The 20,468-nt window shown below is 44.7% G+C and overlaps 1 protein-coding gene across 17 annotated transcripts in view; it reads right to left on the bottom strand.

Moving 5' to 3' along the window:
- CDC14B (cell division cycle 14B) overlaps positions 1-20,468 on the bottom strand; it is a 107,681-nt gene that overhangs the window by 21,161 nt on the left and 66,052 nt on the right. For 15 of the 17 annotated variants that reach the window (XR_011379078.1, XR_011379083.1, XM_051818489.2 and 12 more), the window contains exons 6-12: positions 19,116-19,182; positions 17,156-17,218; positions 13,477-13,564; positions 12,955-13,185; positions 2,811-2,949; positions 2,494-2,653; positions 1,758-1,855 (exon numbers count right to left, since the gene is read on the bottom strand). Coding sequence is in view for 14 of the 17 variants with exons in the window: in XM_051818489.2 (XP_051674449.2) it covers positions 1,758-1,855; positions 2,494-2,653; positions 2,811-2,949; positions 12,955-13,185; positions 13,477-13,564; positions 17,156-17,218; positions 19,116-19,182 (846 nt within the window). In the remaining 3 variants the exon portion in view is untranslated. Of the gene's footprint in view, positions 1-1,757; positions 1,856-2,493; positions 2,654-2,810; positions 2,950-12,954; positions 13,186-13,476; positions 13,565-17,155; positions 17,219-19,115; positions 19,183-20,468 lie in introns of those variants that run through there. The other 2 variants (XR_011379103.1, XM_051818549.2) reach the window with 2 other exon arrangements.

The following is a 20,468-nucleotide window of genomic DNA, read 5'->3' as shown; positions in this document are numbered from 1 at the left end:
GGGCACAAGCTACAAGCAACCCACAAAGCATCCATTTTGTGGGCTTGTAAGCTGAGGGGTGGTCCCTGCCCCCGCAGTAACTGCAACATGGGGGAACTTTCCAGACACGCAGCACCTCAGGCCCGGCCCGCCTGCGTGGCCGCGGCTCCCCCAGGTGGCTCAAAGGCAGAGTGGAGGCTGAGCACTGTTCCAGGCTCGTCAGGGCAGGAGATCCCTTCAGGACGATCAGCTGGAGGCACGCGGTAGGCAGAAGCAGACCCACTGAAACGTCTTACACCAGGCTGGGGCCATCCGCCCTGCCAAGCCAACAGCAGGCAGGACTCCCCAGCTGATGATTTTAATGGCCCACGAATGATGCTGACAATATCCAAATAGCCCTCAAAAAGAAAAAAAAAATTCCCCACCCCTGACTTAGATGAAGACTTTTAACAAAATCCAAATGCAAATGGCATCTGGAGTTAAAATACGTTACACCATGTTTTCATGCAGACTAAATTATACAAAAGGTACCATTTGTAAAGCAGTCTATAAATGCCTAAAGTCGACAGTGATGCCCTAACTTCACGTGGCACCTGATCCTCTGTGCCGGGTGGTTTAAGTACCTATGAGGACACATTCTTTGTGTATGTCCACTTCATTACTTTAGATTAGAAGGACACAACCTGTGGGGAACCAATTTTAGTTTAAAGGAAAGCCTGGTCTGCCTACATCTGGGATGTGCCATTACCATAACAAGACACTCACTGCCTTCCTCTCTCCACCTCCCTCCAAACAGGCAGGAAATGTGACTCCCACAGGAAAAGGGAGGCTCCCTGGAGTGGCACAGGTAGAACCAGCTCCTGAAGCTTGGCTTGGATTGCACGGCCCATGAACCTTGACTCTAAGCACTTTCTAACAATTCTGGACATTCCATGAAGTTGAATCCAACCTAACACCACACAAGAAACCATCTGCAATCGGAACATTACTATAACACACACACACACACACACACACACACACACACACAGATGTGAGTAAGCCATCATGTCACAGCTGACTAAATGCTACGGTATCAAAACAAATGCTCTGGGGTTGGCACCGGACTTGGCAGTTAAAGGCACCAGTTAGGATGCCCTCAGCCCGTACCAGAGTATCTGGTTCTATACCTGCCCCTGCAGCTCCACTCTTCATTCCAGCTTCCTGCCAATGCAGACCCTGGGAAGCAGAGGTGATGATGCGAGTAACTGGGTCCCTGCCATTCATGTGGGCAAACTGTGTTAAGTTCCTGGTCCTGGCCACTGTGGGCATTGGGGGAATCAATCAGTGGATGGGAGCGCTCTTTCAGTCTGGCTGTCTCTCAAATGAATAAATAACTTTTTAACATTAAGAGAAAATCCCAAATGATCTGTAATGTGGTAGTGAGTTGAACAGAACTGACAGCTGTAGTAGCCATGGGCAAGTCTGCTGTTCTGAACTTTACATCCGCTGTCACTGTCACTCCCCTGAGGCTAGCCCATGCTGCCCATCCATGGAGAAAAGCACTGTTAATATTGCTTGCCCACGGATAAAGGCTCCTGAGGTTACCCCAAGAGCACGTAAATAAACCTAGGATGGCTGGGAGAAACACCCTTGGGTTTTCAAATAACAAAGAAATTAACTGCAAAGTGGCACAATGGACATGCAAATTCAGAGAGAAATGCATGGGGCAAAGCGTTCGCCAGGAAACCCCCCCACACCACACAGCACCATCACCCCACAGAGGGAACCGGACTCACGTGAGGGGGACAGCCTTTGCTTTTGATTGTCTTCTGCTTTTCAGAACCCGAAGTCTATCACCTTGTGTCACGCCATTCATTTCGTCGTCATCACTGTACTGTGTAAGTAAAAAAACACTGAGCTAATGGTTTAAGTTGCACTAGGAATGCAGTCAAGCGCAGCAGATAGACACAAACCCTTACTGCTACACACCCCCAAGTTTCTGCTGAGCTTCCTGCAACATGGAGCTACAGGTCCCATTTTGAGATGACCAAAGTGGACCCGCACAGAGAGACGAGACCCCAGCAGCCTCCTGTCATACACTGAAGAGGCACCATGGGTTTTCATGGGTAAGAACGTTCTTGTTACGATTTCCCCAGGTACTTACCACCACTTAACTGAGTACTGCTACTCCCTAAATCCCTAAACTCCACGTGGAAACTAATGAGCTGTCGTGATGAGAAAAGGGATAGGGGCAGAGCAGTACTAGGTCCATCTAAAGAGCTCCCTTCACCGTCCTCTCTCCCACCTGTGCCTGGTAAGTAAGAGATACCTTCGGTTTTATGGACACTTATCCTTCCGTTAACTGATTTGACTATGATGTTCCCAGAGAGGGCCGTACATATAAAAGGCTGTGTGACGATAATCCCTCAAAACGCGCTTTATTGTTTTCACCTACAATTTTCTGCATGCCCTACAAGGTTCTCAACAGCATTTAAAGCAATAACAACAGCGCGATGAGGGTGGTTCCATTACCGGTTCTGCTTCCTGCTTGTCTCGGTTCTCGACCCCATTTATTGAGATGTCATCGACACCAGAAAGGAGTCTGGAGAGCGAGGTTCTGTGTTGTCCATTCTCCTGCCCCGGTAACTTTTGTCGGAAATAGTCCCCTTCCAGCCACAGGCTTGCTTGTTTCCTAGAGCGTTTAAATGACAACAAAACACAGCTTTCCAGAAAGACACATCAATAACCTAACCTCTTCCTATTGGACAAGCAGATGTCACTGGAGACTAACAAAATTCCACTTGCTGTCAGTTTCCAGGGGAGACCACAAGAGCTTTCCAGCTACTTACATCACCAGAAACTGCTGCTGAGGCCCAATCACCGAGCCGGGCCTACAGATTCGGACCCACGCGATGGTCTCGGCTGCTGTCATCCTGTAATGCTTCATGATGTAGCAGGCTATCAGGGTGCCTGTTCGACCGAGGCCAGCTAGGGAAAGAGACAAATCAGTGACACCTAGTCTCATGTACCCCACGATTCTGTTGGCTTCCTATGACAGTGCTTTCCCTCAAAATACTACTCAGTCAGCTGCGTACTAACATGAGCTAGAGAAAAACACTGGTGGACTGATCTTACCACCCCTGGGATTCTGATTTACCACTCAGCAGCACAGCTGGGATGCAGAGATTCTCAAATCCCCCTGATGATTCTATGTACAGCCAAGGTTAAGAATCATTTTCTGGGGGCCGGAGCTGTGGTGAAGCGGGTAAATCTGCCACCTGCAGTGTCAGTATCCCATATGGGCACTGGTTCAAGACCTGGCTGCCTACTTACGATCCAGCTCTCTGCTGTGGCCTGGGAAAGCAGTGGAAGATGGCCCAAGTCCTTGGGCCCCTGCACCGGGCCCCTGCACCCATATGGGAGACCCGGAAGAAGCTCCTGGCTCCTGATCAGTGCAGCTCCGGCCATGGAGGCCATCTGGGGGGGAATCAGCGGATGGAAGACCTCTCTCTCTGTCTCTCCTTCTCTCTCTGTGTAACTGTGACTTTCAAATAAATAAGTAAATTAAAAATAATAATAAAAAGCGTCGTTTTCTGAACAGTGGTGCTCAGGTAAGGGGGGAAGGTTTTCTGTCCTGGGTGTTGTTGATGGTATCACCATCTTTCCCAAAGCGAAGGCTTGAAAGCTTCACTTAACTCCCATACCCAACAAAAGCTTCTACTCTGGCTTGATACCTAGTTCCACTCTTACATATACCGCATCAGTCCGCTGTTTCTCCTAAACAGATCATCTTCCATGTCAACGTGGAAGATATCTGGAGATAGCAGTGTGAACTGGTGACCCCCTCAGTAGGCACAGGCTCTCTGCAATGTAGCTGTGCCTCAACCAATCAGCTGAAGGTCTGCACGACAGAAAGACCAACCTGCCGGGGCCGGGGAATTCTCCAGGACACGATCTTGGGATTTCTTCTGCAACATCCACAGATCGGCTACCCCACGCTGTGGGTTTTGGACTCTCCAGGCTTCATATTCACAGAGCCAGCACCTCAATCTCCTGCATCTCTAACTGCTCTCTTGATTTTACTTCTCCGGCTAACTCTAACAGAGATCAGGATCACAGCACAGGGCACTGCTCTAACACACTCATAAAGGAGGAGAGTAAAAATTGAAATTGTTGAGTTAGAAGAATTCTCAAGGCCCTTGTTAAGAAAAGGAATTGTCTTGAGAAAAGCTGTTGGAAGGAGTTATCTGTGTGGATGTGAAAAGTGATTCTGATTCAATGTCAGCCAGAAATCAATAATAAACTAAAAAGGGTGATTCTGGAGCAGACTTGACTAAGCCTAGTGGTTAAGTAGCCTACATTCTACACCAGAGTGCCTGGGTTCAATTCCCAGCTCTAACTCCTTACTCTCTGCTCCCTGCTAGTGGACTCACAAAGAGGCAGTAACGATGGTCCAAGTAATTGGGTAACTGGCACCCACACAGGAGACCTGAATTGAGTTCCCAGTTCCTGGCTTTGGCCATGGCCCAGCCCCAACTGGGGCATCTGGTGAGTGAGCCCTGGGATGTAAACTCTCTGCCTCTCAAATAACTGGAAGAAAAGGAAGGCAGGAAGCAGGAGGGTGGGAATCCTGGATCCCTTTGGATAACTCAGCATAGTAGACTTGTAAAGAAAATACTGAAGGTACAGCCTGGTTTCTCCTTACTGATCATAATAAAACAGAAGAGCAGAGAGATGAACTGAATAAGGAACCAGGAGGTAGATTCAGAAAATTCTCAGCCTGTACATACTAGACAAAATGAGAAGGTACACCCTGGAGGGAATATCGAAGATGTGGCTGGATAATGTTCCGTGGAGATTACCCAAGGATTTAATCACCTGTCTCAGCAGCGGTGGCCAGACAGAGATGGGATTACACCAGCAGACACACTACTAGTTTGGACTAAAGGGGACAGATGACACGAAATAAAGGCCCACCGCCACCAACACCCAGAGCACACAGGCCAAGACACTGCATTGAAGCTGCAAGGTGCACCTAAGGAGGTGGGGTGCACAAACCAGAATGTCACGGACTACAGTGCAACTCCCAGTGCGATTGTCTCTGGAGACAGGGCACTTACAAAGGCAAAGCCTAAGCAAGGTTGTAAGGATGCATCCTGTTCCAACAGCCCCTATAAAACGAGGCAGACACACGCAGAGGAAGAGCCGCAGCATGACAGCAGCAGAGCAGGTATCGGGAAGCAAGGGAGGCCTCACCAGTAACCGCCTTCTACTGGACCCAGATCTTGGACCTCCCACCTCCAGAACGGACTGTGAGAAATGCATTTCTGCCATTTAAGCCATCGTGCTGTATTCTGCTACACAGCCCCAACAGATTAACACACTGCCTAATGAATCTCTATTTTCACAGCACAATCCAATTTTCATACGGTCATCATCTTTCTTCTCGGAAGAAAGCTCTAATCACATGAAATCTTCTTGTAATTGGTCATCAATCTATTTCAGGGTTACTCAGCCTCAGCAGTACTGAGTGACATTTCTGGATGATTAGTTGTTGCAGGGACTGTCCTGGGCATTGTAAGATGTTCTGTAGCACCTTTGGCCTCTCCCCACTACTACTACCTGTACCCAGACATGCTGAACTGTGAAAATAAGAAAATGTCACTGGGGCCGGCACTGCGTCGTAGCAGGTTAAGCCTCTCCATGAGATGCCAGCAACCCATATGGGTGCTCATTTGAGACCCAGCTGGTCTACTTCCGATCCAGCTCCCTGCTAATGTGCTTAGGAAAGCAGTGGAAGATGGCCCAAGTGCTTGGACCTCTGCACCCATGTGGGAGACCTGCAAGAAGCTCCTGGCTTCAGCATGGCCCAGCCCTGACCACTGCAGCCATTTGGGGAGGGAACCAGCAGATAAAAAATTCTCTCTGTCTCTGTCTCTCCATTTCTCTCTCTGTAACTCTGCCTTTAAAATAAATTTTGAAGAAAAAAAAAAAAAGGAATAAAATGTCCTATGGGGCAAGAGGCTAAAAGTACACTGGATAAGAATAATATTAACCACTTATTGCAGTAAGAATTTTTAAAAGGGGTGGGTGTTTGGCAAATCAGAATGCTGCCTGGGACAGTCACATTTCAGATCAGAGTGCCTGGGCAGCTTCCTGCTAGGGTGCACCCTGGGAGGTGACGGCTCGAACACTTGGCTCTGCGCTAAACATCTGGGAGATGTGGATGGAGCTCTGGGCTCCTGGCTTTACCCTGGCCCAGCCCTGCCTGTTGTGGGGATTGGGAGAGTGAATCAGAGGACAGGAGATGTCTGCCTTTCAAACGAATAAAAAATAGGCAATTTTTTTTTTTTTTTTTGACAGGCAGAGTGGACAGTGAGAGAGAGAGACAGAGAGAAAGGTCTTCCTTTTGCCGTTGGTTCACCCTCCAATGGCCGCCGCGGCCGGCGCGCTGCGGCCGGCGCACCGCGCTGATCCGATGGCAGGAGCCAGGAGCCAGGTGCTTTTCCTCGTCTCCCATGGGGTGCAGGGCCCAAGCACCTGGGCCATCCTCCACTGCACTCCCTGGCCACAGCAGAGGGCTGGCCTGGAAGAGGGGCAACCGGGACAGAATCCGGCGCCCCGACCGGGACTAGAACCCGGTGTGCCGGCGCCGCTAGGCGGAGGATTAGCCTAGTGAGCCGCGGCGCCGGCCAAAATAGGCAATTTTTAAAAACAGAAGGATGTCATATGCTGGATTTTATTTTTTATTTATTTGAGAGACAGAGAGACAGGGAGGTATCTCCTGTCCATTAGCTCGCTGCTGAAATGTTCACAATAGCCAGATCAGGGCCAAGCCAAAGCTATGAGCACAGTGAGCACAGAACTCAACCCAGGTCTACCACGTGAATGGCCAGGGACACAAGCACTTTTATGGAAGAGTCACCTGCTGCCTCTCAGGGAGTGCTCAGCCAGAATCTGGAATGGAAAGCAGAGCCAGGGCTCAAACTCAAGTATTCCCATACCAGATGTGATATATGAAGTGGCGGCTTAACCCTCTGGGACAAACGGCCACTCTAGATTTGGTTTTTAAATCGAGGTAAAATACGTGTAACAAAATTCACCACTTTTATCACTTTTGTTCATGCATCATTTTCCTGACTTCATTTAATGGCTCTCTGAGTTCTTTTTTAGCTCACTGAATATTTTTAAAGTATTTTTAAAAGATTTATTTATTTGAAAGGCAGAGTTACACAAAGAGAAAGGGAGAGAGGGAAGAAAGAGAGGAGGGAGAGGGAAAGAGAATATCTTCCACCTGTTTGTTCACTTTCCAAGTGGCCACAAGGACCAGGCAAAAGCCAGGAGCTTCTTCCAGGTCTCCCACGTGGGTCCAAGCACTTGGGCCAACCTCGGCTTCTTTCCCAGGCACATTAACAGGGAGCAGGATTGGAAGTTAAGCAGCCAGGACTTGAACTGGCATCCGTATGAGATGCTAGTGTTGCAGAGGGCAGCTTTACTTGATAATTTAAAAAGACAGTTAATTTAAATATTCTACTGAACTCAGAGACCTATGTTTTACTACAGTGAGTTCTGGGAAATCATTTCAACCATTTTATATGTGTACAGTTCAGGAACATTAAATAATTCAAGTTGCTGTGCAAACATTAGCACTACCAACCTCCGAAAGACACTTCATCTTTCAGAACTAGAACTCTGTACCCATTGAACAAGAAGTCACCAACCCTGCCTCCCCTCAGCCCTTGGCAGCCTCTGTCCTACTTTTTTGAATGAGATTACTCTGTGCGCCCGATGTGAGTGAACTCACACAATGCACCTGACCTTGCCCAACCAGCTGACTTCTATTGGTTTTATGTCTCCAAGGTTCATGTTCATTGTTTTTAAGGCTGCATAATATTCCATTGTAAACATGTCGATCACATTTTGTTTATTCCTTCAATTGCTGAGTGACCCTCGTTGCTGCTACTTTCTGGCTACTGGAAATAATGCTGCTATAAATACGATGTACAAATATCTGTTCATATCCCTGTTGCTAATTCCTTTGGAGATAAACCCAGAAGAGGGATTACTGGATCATGGGATAGTTCTATTTTTAGTTTTTTGAGACACTCACATGCATCTTCTTACATTCCCACCAGCGCAGACAAGGGTTTCAATTTCTGCACATCCGGGCTAGTACTTGCTTTCTGTTTTGTTTTAGACAATAGCCATCCTAGTGAGTATGAGTGGCAGTTCACTGAGGCTGTGATTTGCTTTTCTCCAGATACTGGTGATGCAGAGCAATTTCTCACAGGGTTACCGGCCATGCCACTTGAGCACCTTTTTCAGAGGATATTTACTGAGGAATGTTTCCATTTCTGAATTGGATTATTTTCTGTTGTTGAATGGTAGGTGTTCTAACCAAATATTCCAGGTGTTACTATCTTACCAGATACATGATTTGCAAATGCTTTCTCCCATTCCATGGTTTGTCTTTTTATTCTGTTTGTGTCTTTTCATGTAAAAAAGCTTGAAATTATAATACAGTTTGTCTTATATTATTGTCTGTGCCTTTTGTGTCTATCCAAAAATCATTGCCAAATAAAATGTCTTGAAGCTTTTCAATAATGTGTCCTAAGAGCTTTGTGATTTCAGGTCTGACATTCTGATCTCTGGCCCATTTTGAATTAATTTTTGTACTCTGTGTTACATAAGGGTTCAATTTCATTCTTTTTCATGTAGATATCCAGTTTTCCCAGCAGTATTTTTTGAAAGACTGTTCTTTCCCATTGAATGAATTTGGCACCATCATTGAAAACCATGTGACCATATACATGAGGACTTCTTTCTGGGATCTATTCTAAGCACCACTGATCTATTTATCTATCTTTGATTGAGGTAGCTTTGTTCTAAATTTTGAAATTGGGAAGTACGAGACTTCCAACCTTGTTCTTTTTCAAGATTGTTTTGGTTATTCAGCATACGATGAGATTCCACGTGAATTATGGGATGAATTTTTCTATTACACAAAACGCTAGGTCTCCCATATGGGAACTAAAGACAAGGTACTTAGGTCATCATCTGCTGCTTTCCCAGGCACACTAGAAGGAAGCTGGATTGGAATAAGAGCAGTCCAGACCCACAGCAGCACTCTGACAGGGGATGATGGGGCTGCAAGTGGTGGCTAACCCACTGTGCCACAAAACTGGCCCCTAGAACTTCTAATTCTATGCTGAACAAAGGTCACAGCACTAGGCGTTCTTGCCTGCTGCCTGTTCTTAGACGAAAAGGTTTCCTTCCTTTTTTTTTTTTTTAAGGTTTATTTTATTTATTTGAAAGAGTTACAGAGAGAGGTAGAGACAGAGAGAGAGAGGTCTTGCATCCCCTGGTTCACTCCCCAGATGGCCACCTCAGCCAGAGCTGAGCCAGTCTGAAGCCAGGAGCCAGGAGCTTCTTCCAGGTCTCCTCTGCCAGTGCTGGCCTCATACAACGAGGGAGTTAAGTGTTCTCTTCCAATTTAGGGGAAAAGTCCGCAAAGAAGTGATGTTGCTTCTTCGAGTGTTTGGTAGCATTCCCTGTGGTGCCATCAGGTTTGGAGGTTTTGGATTCACTCATGACTCATGACTCCATCTCCTAACTAGTTGAAGAGCGAGTCCCATTTTCTATTTCTCTGTGGTTCAGTCTTGGCAGGTTTTGTGTTTCTAGGAATTTGTCCACTTCATCTATACCACCCAGATTGTGTCCTAAATTTGCTTTCAGGCTTCTACTGTCCTTTCCATGTCTGTAGAATCAGTAGTAACAACTTTTTCCCTTTTTAAATTTTAGTACTATGACTTTTTTTTTTTTTTGACAGGCAGAGTGGACAGTGAGAAAGAGACAGAGAGAAAGGTCTTCCTTTGACGTTGGTTCACCCCACCATGGCCGCTGCAGCCGGCGCACCGCACTGAAGCCAGGAGCCAGGTGCTTCTCCTGGTCTCCCATGGGGTGCAGGGCCCAAGCACTTGGGCCATCCTCCACTGCACTCCCGGGCCACAGCAGAGAGCTGGCCTGGAAGAGGAGCAACCGGGACATAATCCGGCGCCCCGACTGGGACTAGAACCCAGGGTGCCGGCCTAGTAATATGACTCTTTACATCAATCTAGCTAAAATGGTCGTCAATTTTGTTAATTAACTTGAAAAACCAATCAGTGACTCCTGTTAACCTTTCCAGTGTATTTCCACTCTCCGTTTTAGAATTTACAGGAACGCACCACACGCTATCGTACATTCCAGTGGTCTCAGCCTTTAGCTGTCTTGTCTCTCCTCATGATCTTCATTTCTGCTAGTTACTATGCAAGGTCCTTTCTTTCCACTTCAACGTGAGGCATTTCTTGCAGGATAAGCCTAGTGGTAACACATTGCCTCAGTGTTTGATTACCTGGAACTGTCTTAGTTTCATCTTTATTTTTGAAGGAGTTTTTCTACATGCAGGATTATTGGTTGGAAAGCGTTTTTGTTTATTTGAGAGGCAGAGGCACAGACAGAGAAAGGGAGAGAGAGAGAAAGAAAGGTTTTTCACCTGCTGGCTCACTTCTCAAATGGCTCCAACAGCCGGAGCTGGGCCAATCCAAAACTAGGAGCCAGGAGCTTCTCCCGGGTCTCCCATGCAGGTGCAGGGGCTCAAGCTCCTGGGCAATCTTCCACTGCTTTCCCAGGCCATAAGCAGAGAACTGGATCAGAAGAGGAGCAGCCAGGACAAGAACCATACGGCGTCCCATATGGGACGCCAGTGCCACAGGTGGAGGCCTAGCCTACTATGCTGGAAGGTGTTTTTATAATTCAACTGTTTGAATATATCAGGTACCTCTCCTCTGGCTCTCATAGTTGCTGATTTAAAAAATCTGCCCGTAAGTTTAGTAGTTATCCCTTGTATACTCTAAGTTACTTGTATATTGCAGCTTTCTAAATTGTGTCTGCCTTTGGACAGTCTGATTATAATGTAACTCCCTGTAGGTCTCTGAGTTTATCCTGCTTAGCTTGCCGACCTTCTTAGACATTTACATCCATGACTGTCATCGAGTTTCAGAAGTTTTCAGTCAAGTAACCTCTCTGCTGCCTTCTCTCTCTTCTCTTTCTGGGACTCCCATTATCCTTATGTCGGTCTCCTTGGCTTTATCTTAGAGATTCCTTAGATGCTGCACAGTTCACTTCATTTCACTTGAATCTCAGAGCTGATAATTTTTAATAGCATTATCATCACTTCTGTTGATTCTTCTGTATCTTCAAATCTGCTCTGGAATTCCTTCAACGAATTTTTGTTTCACTTACTTAATTTTCAGAATTTATTTTTCATTCACTTTTGTGTTTTCTTTCAATTGCTATTTTCATTTTGTTCATTCAACATGTCCATCAACTTGAGTCCTAGCTCCACTCTGGATTCCAGGTTCCTGCTAATTTGTATCCTGGGAGGCAGTGGCAATGGCTTAAGTACCTGGGTCTCTGCCATTCACACTGGGGAGACCTGGATTGAGCACTGGGCTCCTGGCTTCATCCTGGCTATTAAGGGAATTCAGGGAATGAACCAGATGGAGAAGATCTCTCTGTCTCTAACTGTCTCTCTGCCTTACCAACAAATGTAAAAATAAATATACAAAATAAAAGACCCTTTCTAAAAATTAAGTATTTGTCTGGGGGCCGGCGCTGTGGTGCAGTAGGTTAACTGTTTGCCTGCGGTGCCGGCATCCCATATGGATACTGGTCCTCTTCCAGTCCAGCTCTCTGCTGTGGCCTGGGAAAACAGTGTAAGATGACCCAAATGCTTGGGCCCCTGCACCCACATGGGAGACCAGGAGGAAGCACCTGGCTCCTGTTTCGGATCGGCGTAGCTCCAGCCGTTGTGGCCATTTGGGGAGTGAACCAATGGAAGGAAGACCTTTGTCTCTGTTTCTCCCTGTCTGTAACTCAACCTCTCAAATAAATAAATAAATATTAAAAAAAATATTTCTCTAGTAAGTAGAAAACATCTGGTTCTTCACAGAAACAATTTCTGTTGATCTATTTCCCACCCCCTCATTAAATAGGCTCTTTCCTGATTCTTTGTATGTCCTGTGGTTTTTTTCACTGAAAACCAAATATTTTAACTATAGTTATATTTGGAATTACAAATATAGTTCAAACTCTGGAAATCAGTCTCATCATTCCCCATAATTCACTGTCTTTGTTTTTTCAATGTTAAATTTTTCTTAACAATAATATATTTCTCTCTCTTTTAAGATTTATTTATTTATATGAAAGTCAGAGTTACAGACAGAGAGGGAGAGACCATCCATTGGTTCACTCCTCAGATACCCACAATGGCCAGGACTGGGCCAGGCCAAAGCCAGGAGCCAGGAGCTTCTTCCAGGTCTCCCGCATAGGTAGCAGGGGCCCAAACACGTGGGCCATCTTCCACTGCTTTTCCCAGGTAATTAGCAGGGAGCAGGATTGAAAGTGGAACAGCTGGGACACAAATTAGGGTCCAAATGGGATGCCAGCATCATGCTTGGCAGCTATACCCGCTATACCACAATACCAGCCCTATTTCTTTTCTTTATTAACTATGTAACAAGAGGAGAAAAACTACATCAATCCAAGTGCATTCCTACAGTATTACTGCATAGTGATTCACTGATAAAATATGAATTAGTTAATAAAATATTAAGTAATCTGTTGTAACTGCTGCAAACAGAAACTCATTAGAAAACAGTCTCCACAGAGATAATTTTTAGTCTGCTCAACTCTCTGGTGCTTTCTAGAAATGATCATACAGTGGCTGCCCAAGAGACAGCTGATGAATGAGTGAATGCATTTCAACGTGAAGCCTTTATACTATGGTTACTTATGAAAAAACTCAACATACTACACTTTTCACATGAAATTCAGGTTTTTAAAAACATTCGTTTAAAAGTAAAGGCAGTTCCAAGCGTCCTGGTGAAACAATTTGTTTCTATACCTGCATTCCACATGTCCACCATTTTTTAACCAACACTAGAAACATACCTTTACAATGAACTGCAATGGCGCCCTCGGCATTTTCACAAATATCCAGAAATTCTTTGACAATGGTGTCGGTAGGGGTGCTGCCATCCGCAAAGAAAAGGTCATGGTGATCGAACCCGGCATCTGTAAAGCGCTTAGCATCGTACATCTTTTTATTCAGGCGAATAATGGTAGTGACATTGTGATTCTTGAAATAGGGAATGTAAGTCTCAGGAGAATGTTGGTGGTAACCTGTATAAAGAAATGCACCACTTGTAAAACGCATAAAGAAAACAACAAGTAACAGTTATACCTATAATTGGGCGGAAACATCAGAGTGGGGACTGAAAACCAATTTGATGGTAACTGCTTAAAAAAAACATAAAAAAACAAAAAAAGTTAAAATCCAGGATGAATGGTAAACAAAAATGATCAAGGATATTTAAATAGTTAATACTTCATCAAGTTCGTTCTAACTCTCTTTCTAAAGAAAAATACAGAATGGACACTTTCAATAAGAAGACTCAACACAGTTTTTCCTACCACTTTCAAGCCTGGATCTTGCGTGAGGTCCACAGAAGGCAATAAATCGGTCTGGTATTATCCAATTAAAGTCTCCATTTTCTGCTTTCTGCAGAGAGAAAACCAGCACAATTCATTTTTAGAGGCAACCTTCTCCCCCACCTCCTTTCTCAATACTCAGTCTCTGAAGGTCTTTGAAACCATTTGTCTTAGCAGAAGGCTGTTTATAAACAACCATGAGACGGGAATCTAAAATTCACCCTGCTCTGTGTATTCCCAGGGAACAGTTAGGTAACTGAATAGTGTTTCTTTGCTAGGGTAGTCAGACCTTGGAAAATAGAGCTAACTGCTGCCATCCAAAACACAGTATGTACTTGGCTTTTGATCCAAAGTCATTTGATTACCTGAATAAATTCTCATCTGCCGTTGTACTTTCCTTAAGAGGGACTTGTAAAACTTCCCTCTTTTCCTAAATTTACTGATTCCTTAAATAAGGAGAAAAACCTTACCATTTGTTTCTGTTTTTTCAATACACCTTTCCTTCATTTTTCTATTTAATAAGAAAGCAATCAAATTTCAGTAAACCAACCAGGAAGTTAAAAATTACAAGTATACTGAGAACAGAGTATGTCACCACAAAGAAAATTAGTGTAAACTGATATGTAAAACACGTTACTTCCTGTTACGCTAACTCAGTCATTTGGATTGAGTTACCACTACAAAAGCCCTAATAAGAGAAACATCTCTTAACGAAATGGATAAGGAAACAGAACATACTTGATGGTGGAGGAAGAGACAACCAGTGTGTGAGGGGCAGACAGATCAGCTTGGCATTGAGGTACTTAGATGTATATTCAAAACGAGTAAGAAATAAATAGTCTATGAACATCTACATGGTCGGTCTAAGCAGGGAACCCAAAACCAAATTCAGATAAGATAGGAAAAAAATGGACATTCTGTAATCAATGAAATATACTAATTTCAAATTTTAAAATAGACCAGTGGTCTGTGCCTACCCTACCTCTGTGTCTCAATGCCCTTTCAGTAAAGGTTAAAAAAAAAATAGAGTGGTGTCCTTGCTCCTCCCCCATCCTCAGTGCCCCCATTTTTCACAGCAGTGAAAGGGAAGCAATCCAGTTCCTGTATTACTCCTTAGCACCAAAAGGCACCCCTTCTGCCACAGAGAACAAACGCCAATTAGTGTTCTCAGTAGTTTTGCTTACCTACATGAGAAAGTATATTTTACTTCAAATCTTTATTTTCAAAACACAAGGGCAAAAGAAGTTATTTGGTAGCAAAAGATGGCCCAAGTGCTTGACCCCTGCTACCCACAGAAGTAGGGTACCCAGATGAAGTTCTTTTTTTTTTTTTTTTTTGACAGGCAGAGTGGACAGTGAGAGAGAGAGACAGAGAGAGAAAGGTCTTCCTTTGCTGTTGGTTCACCCTCCAATGGCCGCCGCTGCAGCCGGCGCACCGCGCTGATCCGATGGCAGGAGCCAGGAGCCAGGTGCTTTTCCTGGTCTCCCATGGGGTGCAGGGCCCAAGCACCTGGGCCATCCTCCACTGCACTCCCTGGCCATAGCAGAGAGCTGGCCTGGAAGAGGGGCAACCGGGACAGAATCCGGTGCCCCAACCGGGACTAGAACCCGGTGTGCCGGCGCCGCAAGGTGGAGGATTAGCCTATTGAGCCACGGCGCCGGCTTAACCAGATGAAGTTCTATCTAGGCTTCGACCTGGCCAAGGTCCAGCCATCGCAGTCACTTGGGGAGAGAACCAGCAGGTGGAAGATCCTTCTCTTTCTCTCTTAGTCTTTCCCTCTCTCTGTGTAACTCTTTCAAAGAAATAAATGAATGAATAAATAAATAAAACTATCTGTGCCTGAAAAATGCCATTAACATAGTACCTAAGTCATTATCTATGTGGAGCATAGAACACAGAATCAAGTATCTTCTTTTTCACAAACATACTGTATTAGAAAGACACCCGTGGTTTTAAAGGCCTGAACTCTCTCAGTGGATGGACAGGGCTGACCCCGGGATCCTGGCTCCTCAGATGGCCAGAAAACGAAGACTCACAAAGTATTCCACAGCCCCCCAGGGCACAGAACACAAGCTGGTTCAGGGACTGGCAGGGTCTCCTACTGCAGGCCGTAAGAGGCTTTTGTGGGTCTTCTGCAGGAGCTAAGAATATTCTTTTCTGATAAATCAAAGCTGTTGGTAGCCATCCTGATCACCATGGAGGGGACTAGCCTAGAACCAACGTTGGCTCCAGTCCAGGTCCTCTAAGTGGTTGGGCACCTGAATGTGGTCATGCTGGAAGTCACACCTGCCCCAGGGCTTTTCATTTATGAAGTCCAGTAAGTTTCCTTTTTAAATTTAAGCCATTTGTGTTTACTTTTATAACATAAAACTAGGATTTTTTTTTAAAGATTTTATTTATTTGAAAGGCAGAGTTACAGAGAGAGGGACAGACAGAGAGAGTCTTTCATATGCTGGTTTACTCCCCAAATAGCCACAATGGCTGGAGCTGGGCTGATCTAAAGGCAAGAGCTTCTTCCAGGTCTCCCATATGGATGCAGGGGCCCAAACACTTGAGCCATCTTCCACTGCTTTCCCAGGCCATAACAGAGAGCTGGATTGGAAGAGCAGCAGCAGTGCCTATATGGGATGCCAGTGCCACAGGCGGAAGCTTAGCCCACTATGCCACAGAACTGGCCCCAAAAGGATATGATAGTTCCCCAAGGTAATTAACAAGATGATTTAACAACTACTGATGGGGCCAGTGCTGTGGCGTGGCAGGTAAAGCCACTACCTGCAGTGCTGGCTTCACACAGCAGTACTGGTTCAGCTTTGGCTGCTCCACTTGCAATCCAGCTCTCTGCTGTGGCCTGGGAAAGCAGTAGAAAACAGCTCCAGTCCTTGGGCCCCTACACCTGCGTGGTAGACCCCAGAGAATGCTCCTGGCTTTGGATCGGCCCAGATCTGGCCATTGCGGCCATCTGCGGAGTAAACCAGCAGCTGGAAGACCTCTCTCTTCTCTCTCTTGCCTCAGCTTCTCCAATAAATAATCTTAAAACAAAACACAACACAACTACTGATGTACTAAATGCCATCTATCCCTATGCTAAAAAATTTACAAACTCAACCACCTTGTGGAAATCAATAAATACCAACAGACAAAACCAACAGGAAAAATATACGGTGCACACTCATTTACCACGCATCAAATGCAGGAATCACCACAAAGTGCTGGGACTGCTGAAACAGGGAAATGAAATGAAGACTGAACTTTTTTACCCTACACACGTCTCAACTGTTTGACATTTCTGTCTTTGAAAGGTAAGGATATTACTTCCATAAGTACAGTGAATGAAGAAAATCGTTAAAATGGGAAGAGAAAGAGGAATTCTGGTCAGTGAGGACAGACTCTGAGTTCTAAGATTAGTAGGTACGGAGGACTGATGTAGACAGTGTGTATGAGAAATCTACTGAGTAGATCTTCAGTGTTCTTGATACAGGCCCAAAAAGGTGACCATGTGGGGTGACAGGCACCTTAATCAGCTTGACTGGTAGTAATTCCACAATTACATGTGTATCAAAGCATTAGTCTGTACTCCCTTAGATATACACAATAGCTATCTGCCAATCACACCTCAAAGTTAGGGGGGAAAGAGTTCGAACCTTTATTCTGGAAGACTTACTTCATAGTGCTCATATTCATCAAGGTTAAATGTGTTGAAATCAAGGAAGCCATACTGCATTGCCTAAAATCCAAAAGAAAGCTATTAAGAACAAAGACGGGAATAAGCCATATTTTAACACTCTAGAAAAATATGTCTATATTTAAATTACTTTACACTAAAATAGTCTCAAAGGAAGTAGACTGTACCTTTTAGGTGCTTCATTATCTGGAAATCAGGTCTAACAGTATTTCATGAGACTTGATTTTTAATCTGAACTCCGAAGTCCTCTTATCCATACCTAGTTAATTCATCATGCCTCCAAAGTAATCCTACAGTACTACATCACCACCCACCCTTGGCTGAAGATTCAGAAGTTTAAGACTCAAGTACGATGCACAACACAATGGTCTCTAAATAAGTAATAAAGAGGAACAAAACCATGGGCTAGCTGATTCCAAACAAAGCCCACTTCATAAATATGTACCTTTTTAATACTTGAATTACGAGATCATTGTTCCTGACACTTTTATAGCCCAGACAACAATCCTAAAATGCAAATTTGAGGGTGAAAAAAGTACCCTTTCCACAAGAAAATAAAATTTGTGTTTTTCAAGAGCCTCACTGAGATGCAGGAACAGAGCGTGCAGAGGGGAACAAGCAGAACCCAGACCTTCTGGGTCAAGGACAAAGAGTCAAAGTCTCTGAGAAGTGTTCTGGTTCACAATCACTGAGGCCAGGGGGGAGGAAGCCAGAATTCTGGTCAACAAGGCAGTCTTTATTCAAGGGGGTGAACCTTGCAAACCCAGTTTTCAAAATTTAAACTTCTGAAATATGAATGAAAAACAAGAAGGCCAGAGTGCAGATCGAAGAGTCCTCCTTTTATAAAATAACTGTTCACACAATCATTTCGAGAGCAAATCCATGACACACTTTATTTCCTTAAATTCAAAATGCTTGACACAATTCATGATATTTGGAGTAGAGGTGCTCCTAACAGAATAATACAGTAACTTGTAGTTCACAGGTAACTTCTTGGAATTACACAAGGTGATGCTATTCAAAGTAGAATGAAAATGAAGACATAACTACACTGATAGTGTTGCACTATGCAAGAATATTCAGAATCAGTCACAAATATAAAATGCTCCAGCTGAAAATCCAAAGTTGCTGACCCCTAAGTAAAATGAATATAGTTTGGTGTGGGGGACAATCTTTGACCTGTCAAATACCAGTTAATCACTCGGGGGAAAATGCCTCATTAAAAGAACAAGCCAGGCCAATAAAGAACAACTGAAACTGCTAGGCAGTGTTACAGAAGACCATTTCCAAGCTCCACCAAGCTCTCCTCTTCTCTGTGTAAAGGTGAGAGTACCCACACGTCAGCCATCCCCCAGGGTTCACCTGGCAGGGATGGCCGCTGACCTTAGAGAAGCCCAGCTGAAGGAGCGAGAGGTCTGCACTGGGCCTGCTGGCTGCACAGCCCAAGTGAACGAGTTCATGGAGAATGTGGTTATGAAACAGGGTGGTCCCAGGGTGCAGGGCAGCAGTCCAAGTTGAACCACTGGGCAGGTTTTAGAAACAGTTGTAACAAACCAATTGGCTACTCAAATCCTGTTGAGCTTGAGATTTAATGCCTGAAGAAACAAACCTGTGTTTGACAGCTATGTTCTCAGTACTATGGTGGTAATCAGACCCATAAAAAACACACATCAGCGGCAACCTGGACTAGTCATCTATTAACTTTTTGTTTTTCTTTTAAATCACAACACACTAAAATCAATACTGAATCCAGAACCAAAGTGGCTTTCGACCCAAATCATGCCAGGAAGTACCCAGAAATTCTGAATGAACCGTGTCCTAACGCCAGCTGAGAAACAAAGGGCATCTGACATCACACAGATCCTGAAAGAAATTCTAACCACGGGTCTCTGGAGGAGTGCGACTTCCATCACACTGGAAGCAACCTCTGGGCACTTACCTTCTTTACTGCATGGAAACAGTCAAGCAGTGTGATGTAGTAATTGCAGCTTCCATAGGCAGCGTCTCTGAAATTCCAGAAGCATGAAATAGACAACTCAGTGAATCAGATTTCAATTATCTACAGTACACCTACCTCAAGATATGGCTGACTAAAATTTAAAAAAGAAACACATACTCAGAGCACCTTTCTGAAAATTGATTCCAAAATAAACCCTTGCCTTTGGTTTTAAAATAAACGATAACACCCTGTTGGAAATTTCACAGCAGTTCCTACTGATTTCAATAGGTATTATTTCATGGACTTGGATCCATGAAGACCACTTCCTACAGTTTAAATGATCTGCCGTTTTTGGCTCTTGACAGATGAGCTTCATCTTGAATCCACCTTATCAATAATATCTGTCCCTTCCCCCCAAAAGGCAGGCCATTTGAATTTTTTCTTTAAACTGGAAAATCCCATATAAAATTGTTAGCAGGCAAAATACACTTTTGAATAAAGTGTGTCTTACACAATGTTGCAGGTGTCTCCATCCAAATAGAAAATACTGAGAAACTGAGATATTTGAAATATTAGATGCAAGGTGCTAAGCATTTTATCCTATAATTACAATAGACTTTTTTAAAAAAAATTTTATTTATTTGCGAGGTAGAGTTACAGACAGATGGACAGACAGAGAGAGGTCTACCATCTGCTGATTCACTCCCCAAATGGTGATAATGGTGGGCTGATCAGGAGCCAAGAGCCAGGAGCTTCCTCTGAGTCTCCCACGTGGGTGCAGGGGCCCAGGCACTTGCACCATCTTCCACTGCTTTCCCAGGTCATTAGCAGAGAGCTGGATCAGAAGATGAGGAGCCGGGACACAAATTGGTACCCATATGGGATGCCAGCCCTGCAAAGCAGAGGCCTAAACTGCTGTGCTATAGTGCCAACCCCTAGAGTTGGACTTTTAATTATTTAACAGGATTTTTTTTAAAAAAAAGATTTATATAAAAGAGAGGGAGAGGGAGAGGGAGAGGGAGAGAGACAGAGACAGAGATCATCCATCCACTGGTTCATTCCCCAAATGGTTACAAAGGCCAGGGCTGGGCCAGGCCAAAGTCAGGAGCCAGGATCTTTACCCAGGTCTCCCAGGTAATTGGCAAGAGCCCAAGCACTTCAGTCATTTTCTGCTGCTGTCCCAGGCGCCCTTAGCAGGGAATTGGGAGTCAAAGTGGAGCAGCTGGGACTTGAGCTGGCCACTGCACCACAAGGCCAGCACCAACAAGATTAACCTCCTTCTAATTCTTAAGGGCCAACAGGAATGAAGAACAGGAATGAAGGGGTTGGTTACCTTGGTAGAATCATTTTAGT

This window comes from Oryctolagus cuniculus, chromosome 1 (genome assembly GCF_964237555.1).
Source record: "Oryctolagus cuniculus chromosome 1, mOryCun1.1, whole genome shotgun sequence".
Lineage (NCBI taxonomy): Eukaryota > Metazoa > Chordata > Mammalia > Lagomorpha > Leporidae > Oryctolagus > Oryctolagus cuniculus.
This window is presented reverse-complemented; position numbering and strand designations above follow the sequence as displayed.